At 39.8% G+C, this 7,529-nt stretch overlaps 1 protein-coding gene across 1 annotated transcript; it reads left to right on the plus strand.

Moving 5' to 3' along the window:
- Positions 1 to 532: 532 nt before the first annotated feature.
- kgd4 (alpha-ketoglutarate dehydrogenase subunit 4) lies at positions 533 to 7,485 on the plus strand. Its single transcript, XM_062025512.1, has 4 exons — positions 533 to 1,006; positions 5,801 to 5,864; positions 6,046 to 6,242; positions 7,075 to 7,485. Exons 1-4 carry the CDS (start codon positions 953 to 955, stop codon positions 7,090 to 7,092), a joined length of 333 nt encoding a protein of 110 aa, XP_061881496.1. The 5' UTR covers positions 533 to 952; the 3' UTR covers positions 7,093 to 7,485.
- Positions 7,486 to 7,529: the final 44 nt, after the last annotated feature.

Here is a 7,529-nt window from a genome sequence, read left to right on the forward strand (position 1 = left end):
TTGTTATTTTTTTTTTTTTTTATAAATGTCTAATGATAATGTCAATGAGGGATTTTTAATCACTGCTATGTTGAAATTGTAACTAATATTGATACTGTTGTTGATAATATTCATTTTTGTTTCACTACTTTTGGTTTGTTCTGTGTCGTGTTTGTGTCTCCTCTCAATTGCTCTGTTTATTGCAGTTCTGAGTGTTGCTGGGTCGGGTTTGGTTTTGGAATTGGATTGCATTGTTATGGTATTGCTGTGTATTGTTTTGTTGGATTGATTAATTAAAAAATAAAAATAAAAATAAAATTACAAAAAAAACGTTGTTTTTTTTAAATCGATTTATTAAAAATGAGAATCGATTCTGAATCACACAAAGTGAGAATCGCGATTCGAATTCAAATCGATTTTTTTTCCCACACCCCTAATGGATAGGTTATAAACACCTGACACATCTCTCTCTTTCAACAAGCTCTGCTACTTACCTCGTTTCCAATTGGATGGCAAGTATCACGTGACTGATGTCGTCATGTAAGAATATTAGCTAAATCTCCTCTCGCTTGTCTTTCAGGAAGCACTTTTATTCGTTGGGAACATTTTCTTTTTTAAACTACAAGACACTTTAATATTTTTACTTGGCGCATAATTGAACGTATACGTGGTTGGTTTCCTAGCGGATTTAAGTCTTTAGTTGAGCTATAACAAGCCGTCGAGCGTTTGACTCGACAAGGCTCTATCAGGTAGCGTAAAAAGCTTAGGGTGGAATTCTGTAAATATTCGCTCATTTTAAACAGCACCTACTTTCTATTCAAACGTGACGTGCCGTTTGTTGTACATCCTGTCATTCCCTGGCTAATGTCAATCATCTTCTGTGGGAACGTCAACCTGACGTGTCCGCGGCGCCATCTTGTGGCGTCTTTGTAGCTTGCGCTTTAAACCCGGATGTGAAAGCACTGAGGTCAGCATGGGAGGCAAAGTCAGCTCCAAAATGGCAGCTCCCGCCGCCAGAGTTATCCAGGTAACGTCTTCTCTCGACAACAAACTTAACCAACACCTATGTATGTCGCTGTATTACTGTTGTAATTCGTGGGAAATGTCGCTTTTCTATTTACGTAATGGTGGATTTAAACGCGGTGCGGCCTCCAGCAGTCGTGCCCTTGTTGACGTCCTTGTTTCCACGCCAATAATGTCTAGTTTGACACATTATACTGCAGTGTAGACATTTTAATCATTCACGTCCTATACTGTACTTTATATTGTACTCTAGTGCCTTCTTCGTGCTCTTGACTACGTGTTCAGTCAGGACGTTACTCGCTAAGCTTTTGATTGATTGTGTGATTGACACGTTTATTAGTAGATTGCACAGTGAAGTACATATTCCGTACAATTGACCACTAAATGGTAACACCCGAATAAGTTTTTCACATTGTTTAAGTCGGGGTCCACTTAAATTGATTCATGATACAGATATATACTATTTTCATAATACAGTCATCACACAAGATAAACATCAGAGTATATACATTGAATTATTTACATTATTTACAATCCGGGGTGTGGGAGGGGGGGGGGGGGGGGGTAGGTTTGGTTGTTATCAACACTTCAGACATCAACAATTGCATCATCAGAGAAATGGACATTAGAACCGTGTAGGACTGACTTGGTAGGATATGTACAGCAAGTAGTGGACACAGAGAGAGATCAGAAAGTATAAGAAAAAGTGTCTACATTTGATTATTTACAATCCGGGGAGGTATGATGAGGAAGGGAGGTTGTTAGTTTAGGGTTGAAGTTGCCTGGAGGTGTTCTTTTAGTGCGGTTTTGAAGGAGGATAGAGATGCTCTTTCTTTTACACCTGTTGGGAGTGCATTCCACATTGATGTGGCATAGAAAGAGAATGAGTTAAGACCTTTGTTAGATCGGAATCTGGGTTTAACTTGGTTAGTGGAGCTCCCCCTGGTGTTGTGGTTATGGCGGTCATTTATGTTAAGGAAGTAGTTTGACATGTACTTCGGTATCAGGGAGGTGTAGCGGATTTTATAGACTAGGCTCAGTGCAAGTTGTTTTACTCTGTCCTCCACCCTGAGCCAGCCCACTTTGGAGAAGTGGGTAGGAGTGAGGTGGGATCTGGGGTGGAGGTCTAGAAGTAATCTGACTAGCTTGTTCTGGGATGTTTGGAGTTTAGATTTGAGGGTTTTGGAGGTGCTAGGGTACCAGGAGGTGCATGCGTAATAGAAAAAGGGTTGAATGAGAGTTCCCGCCTGAATCCTCATGGTGCTTTTGTTGACCAGAGAGGAGATTCTATAGAGAAATCTCGTTCGTTGGTTGACCTTTTTGATTACCTTGGTTGCCGTTTTATCACAGGAAAGATTAGCCTCTAGAATGGAACCTATTTAGGTGACCTCATACACCTCAAGCAATGTCAAATACTAAAACTATTCACGTAATTCATCAAATAATGTACTAAAACAAGTGCGGAGGACGGGGCGTTGATTATCGTCAATGTTTTATACAAATGTTTTTTATTTTAATAATTTCAAATGCCATCCATCCATCCATTTTACTACCGCTTGTCCCTTTCGGGGTGGCGGGGGGTGGCTGGAGCCTATCTCAGCTGCATTCTTTTAATGTACACCCTGGACAAGTCGCCATCTCATCGCAGTAATTTAAAATGAATTGTTAAAATGTAAATAACTGCTACACATCGCAATGTATGGTTATTTTAGGGCTGCAACTAACAACTAATTTGATAATTGATTAATCTGTCGATTATTGCTTCGATTAATCGATTAATAATCGGATAAAAGAGACAAACTACATTTCTATCCTTTCCAGTATTTTATTGAAAAAAACAGCATACTGGCACCATACTTACTTTGATTATTGTTTCTCAGCTGTTTGTAAATGTTGCAGTTTATAAATAAAGGTTTATTAAAAAAAAAAAGTAGCCTCTGCACATGCGCATAGCATAGATCTAATGAATCGATGACTAAATTAATTGCCAACTATTTTTTTAATCGATTTAATCGATTAGTTGTTGCAGCTCTAGGTTATTTATCACTATGTTGGTTATTTGAGGTGAAGTGTGTGTTGTAGATCAGCGGTCCCCAACCACCGGTACGGGTACCGGTCCGTGACTCATTTGCTACCGGGCCGCACAGAAACAATAAGCTTGTTAATGTAATGTACCAATGATAGTCACCATCATCGGCGGTCACTCGAACGAGTATGACGATCCTCCTGGTAGGGGTGTATCCCTTTTATGGAGGATGCCTGTGTGTGACTTTGTTTAACGTGGGGAGACTGGTGCACAGACAGTCACCACCCGATCCTTAACAGAATCGGGTCAGGGTCCAGTGGCATGGAGTCCCAAGACGACTGAGGACCCATTTCTGCTGCAGCCGTTGTGGTAGTTCTTAAATCTGCCTGCTCCGCCGTTGAGGTCTTCACCGTATCCCTGGCTAGGGGGCAGTCAGGTACTAGGCCTTTACCAAGGGCCACCTGGGGTAACAGTAGTAAAGGAGTTAACCTGACACACACACACACACACACACACACTAGGTGTGGTGAAATTTGTCCTCTGCATTTGACCCATCCCCTTGTTCACCCACTGGGAGGTGAGGGGAGCAGTGAGCAGCAGCGGTGGCCATGCCCGGGAATCATTTTTGGTGATTTAGCCCCCAATTCCAACCCTTGATGGCGAGTGCCAAGCAGGGAGGTAATGGGTCCCATTTTTATAGTCTTTGGTATAACTACCGATCTCAGGGCGGACACTCTAACTAACCACTAGGCCACTGAGTAGGTTAATCGATGTATATTACAACTCCTTTTGTCATAGTACAACATGGGACAATGCACATTAATGGACATATACAATGTTAATGTGCCAGATTGTAGCCAAAGGCTAATTTCCATCTTCAGGGGTCATCGTACATAGCAGGGGTTCTTAACCTTTTTGACCTCGAGACTCAACTTTTCCACTGTAGGGGAGGCCGGGGCCCACTCCAATATTAACCCTGAATTAGTCATCTTACTCTTGATTTTGATCATATTCAATACTAATATTTAACCTACTTACAGTTTTACAACCTTGTCAAATTATATAGAAGCATGTGACAATCCTAAATATTAATTTAACAAGTAAACCTTAGGCTTCGGTCAGGCCGATTTGAAAAATAAGTACTAATCAAGTAAACAATACATTTACGTACAATGTGGATGGATGTATTATGTTGTGTTAAAATAAACTCAATTAATAATAAATATGTTTCTTAACTAAACTAAACTTTTTTTTATATTGTCATTACTGCCAAAAGTGGTGGAAAAGTGTATTTTAACCGCTGCTGCCAATACGGACCACAGCTGAAAAACAGATATATTACATTCTACGGGGGGCTCGTGGCCCAACACTGTGCCCCCGGCCCTATGGTTAGGAAACACTGGTATACAGTATATGCCATCAACATGCCAGGGACCATGTCTTTGGGGAGTTGATTGTTCATTCTCATTTTTTTGTTGTTTTTATCTGACACACGTGGAAAGCCGGTCCGTGAAAATAATGCATACTTTAAACTAGGGCTGCGACTAACGATTAATTTGATAATCGATTAATCTGTCGATTATTACTTCGATTAATAATCGGATAAAAGAGACAAACTACTTTTCTATCCTTTCCAGTATTTTATTGAAAAAAAACAGCATACTGGCACCATACTTATTTTGATTATTGTTTCTCAGCTGTTTGTACATGTTGCAGTTTATAAATAAAGGTTTGTAAAAAAATTAAAAATTGCCTCTGCGCATAGCGTAGATCCAACGAATCGATAACTATTTTTATAATTGATTTTAATCGATTTAATCGATTAGTTGTTGCAGCCCTACTTTAAACCGGTCCCTGGTGGAAAAAAGGTTGGGTAATCCTGTTGTAGATGACACAGTCAATAATCAATCATTCAATCAAAGTTTATTTTTATAGCCCTTAATCAATAATTAAATGTCTCAAAGGGCTGCACAAGACACAACGACATCGTCGGCTCAGATCCCACATGAGGGCAAGAAAAAACTCAACCCAATGGGATATAATGAGGAACCTTGGAGGGGACCGCATATGTAGGGACCCCCCCGGGTCCCGACTTTGAACAGCTAGCCCGTCATCTTGGGTCACCTAATAACCTCTCCACGCAGGAGAAGGGGGCAGAGCAGAAAAGAGACGGCAGATCAACTGGTCAAAAAAGGGAGGTCTATTTCAAGGCTAGCGTATACAAATGAGTTTTAAGATGGGACTTAAATGCTTCTAATCAAGGAGTTTGTATTCATTCAAATACTTTGTTCATTCTCCTTTGGTTAGTGTTCGTGACTAGATACAGATGTCATGCAGCAGGACTATTTTTTTTAACATGTTTCCAGACAGCTTAGAACCTGGAGGCCAGACTTCTTCACAAATATGATTTACCTTACCAAATGGTAGTTGCAAATAAAATAATAAATTAAGATTTAAAATTGCTGTTTTAGGCTTGTCAAAGATCATTTATAACAGGGGTGTCAAACTCGAGGGCCACATTGCAATTATAGCTGCCCTCATTAAATGACATTGACCAGGTTTGGCCCCTGAGCCTTGGGTTTGAAACATGCTCTACGTATATGATAAGAGCTCGCTGCTGTTTTTAAGGTTCCACTGGAAAAAGGCTGTGGTGTGATTGGTTGTATAAGAAAGGCTGTGGTGTGAATGGTTGTCTATACGTGTATTGTGATTGACTAATACAAAATGGATAATTATATGGATGACAACATAACTGCTTTCTTGTTTTCTCAGGCAGTGCGGCCTCACGCACCTATGATCAAGTTTCCTAAGAGACAAGGTGTTCCCAAACCAAACGGTGAGTTGGATGTGTTATTTTCTTTATTGTTTGAGGTTAATTTCATTGTGGAGAGCTGTTGTCATTTTTTAAGTGTTGTAATGCATGTGATAATGTGCATGGATACCTTTTTATAAAGTATATGCAGTAATTGAAGTTCAGCTTTAATTAACAGTCCTCGTTCGTTTTCTGTCTACTCTAGAAGTATTAATAACACCCGCGGTCAACTTCCAACCACACAACACTCCCAGTTTGCCGCCAGGGCCGCCTCAAATAACCAGAAGTCACGTACCTTTGACCCCCATCCCTGGCACCCCTGACACCTTGGCCTCCATACAACTATTCCCTGCAAGATACCGCCGTAGACCCGTGGCGGTAGAAGAGATGGACTACATTCAGGTACACAATGCATACACAAGTACAAAACCCAAAACCAGTTAAGTTAAATAAAGTAATAAAAACAGAATACAATTATTTGCAAATCCTTTTCAACTTATATTCAATTGAATAGACTGCAAAGACAAGATACTTAACCTTCGAACTGGAAAACTGTTATTTTTTGCAAATGTTAGCTCATTTCAAATTTGAGTGTCAAAAAAGACTGAGAAAGTTGAGGGGTGAACAGGCTAATTGGGAACAGGTGGGTTTCATGATTGGGTATAAAAGCAGCTTCCATGTTCAGTCATTCACAAGCAAGGAAGGGGCGAGGGTCACCACTTTGTGAACAAATGCATGAGAAAATTGCCACCTGAACAGCTTAAAAAATTGGTCTCCTCGGTTCACAAACGTTTACTGAGTGTTGTTGAAAGGAAAGGCAATGTAACACCATCCATCCATCCATTTCCTACCGCTTGTCCCGTTCGGGGTCGTGAGCCTATCCCAGCTGCATTCGGGCGGAAGGCGGGGTACACCCTGGACAAGTCATCATCTCATTGCAGGCCATGTAACACAGTGGTAAGAATGCCCCTGTGCCAACTTATTTGCAATGTGTTGCTGCCATTAAATTCTAAGTTAATGATTATTTGCAACAAAAATTAAGTTTCTCAGTTCAAACATTAAATATCTTGTCTTTGCAGTCTATTCAATTGAATATAAGTTGAAAAGGATTTGCAAATCATTGTATTCTGTTTTTATTTACGATGTACACAACTGCCAACTTCACTGGTTTTGGGTTTTGTAGTACATTTTATATATCAGTTGTTTTTTTAATAACAAGGTTTTCTTGTTTCAGCGTGGTGGACCAGAGTGATGACACATTTAATTGACTGCAACCAAAGCACACATTTATGGAGATTGTCATCCTTCAAGATGCACAAAGCAAAATAACATATTACACAAATCCTGATATATATATATATATATATATATATATGTTAATTTTTCAGATATTGATCTTCAATGTTTTACAGGACATTTCTATTTAATTCTGTGGATGTTCTCATATAAAGTTGGCATCTTGACAAGCTGTCTTGCCCAAACTCCTGCTTTAGCTTATTTTCTGTTGCAAAATTAGTCTTACCTGCAATACTTACAAAACATAAGCCTTTCTCCTAATGTTGCCTGGGATGTTGAACATCCCTCAGCACTCAGTCAACACGTTTGTTCAATGCTAGATGCAAGTCGTCATTAAAGCAATAAACTCTACCATTGTGGTGTTCTCATGTGTGATATGGACACAAAACAGAG

This window comes from Entelurus aequoreus, linkage group LG17 (genome assembly GCF_033978785.1).
Source record: "Entelurus aequoreus isolate RoL-2023_Sb linkage group LG17, RoL_Eaeq_v1.1, whole genome shotgun sequence".
NCBI classification, from domain to species: domain Eukaryota; kingdom Metazoa; phylum Chordata; class Actinopteri; order Syngnathiformes; family Syngnathidae; genus Entelurus; species Entelurus aequoreus.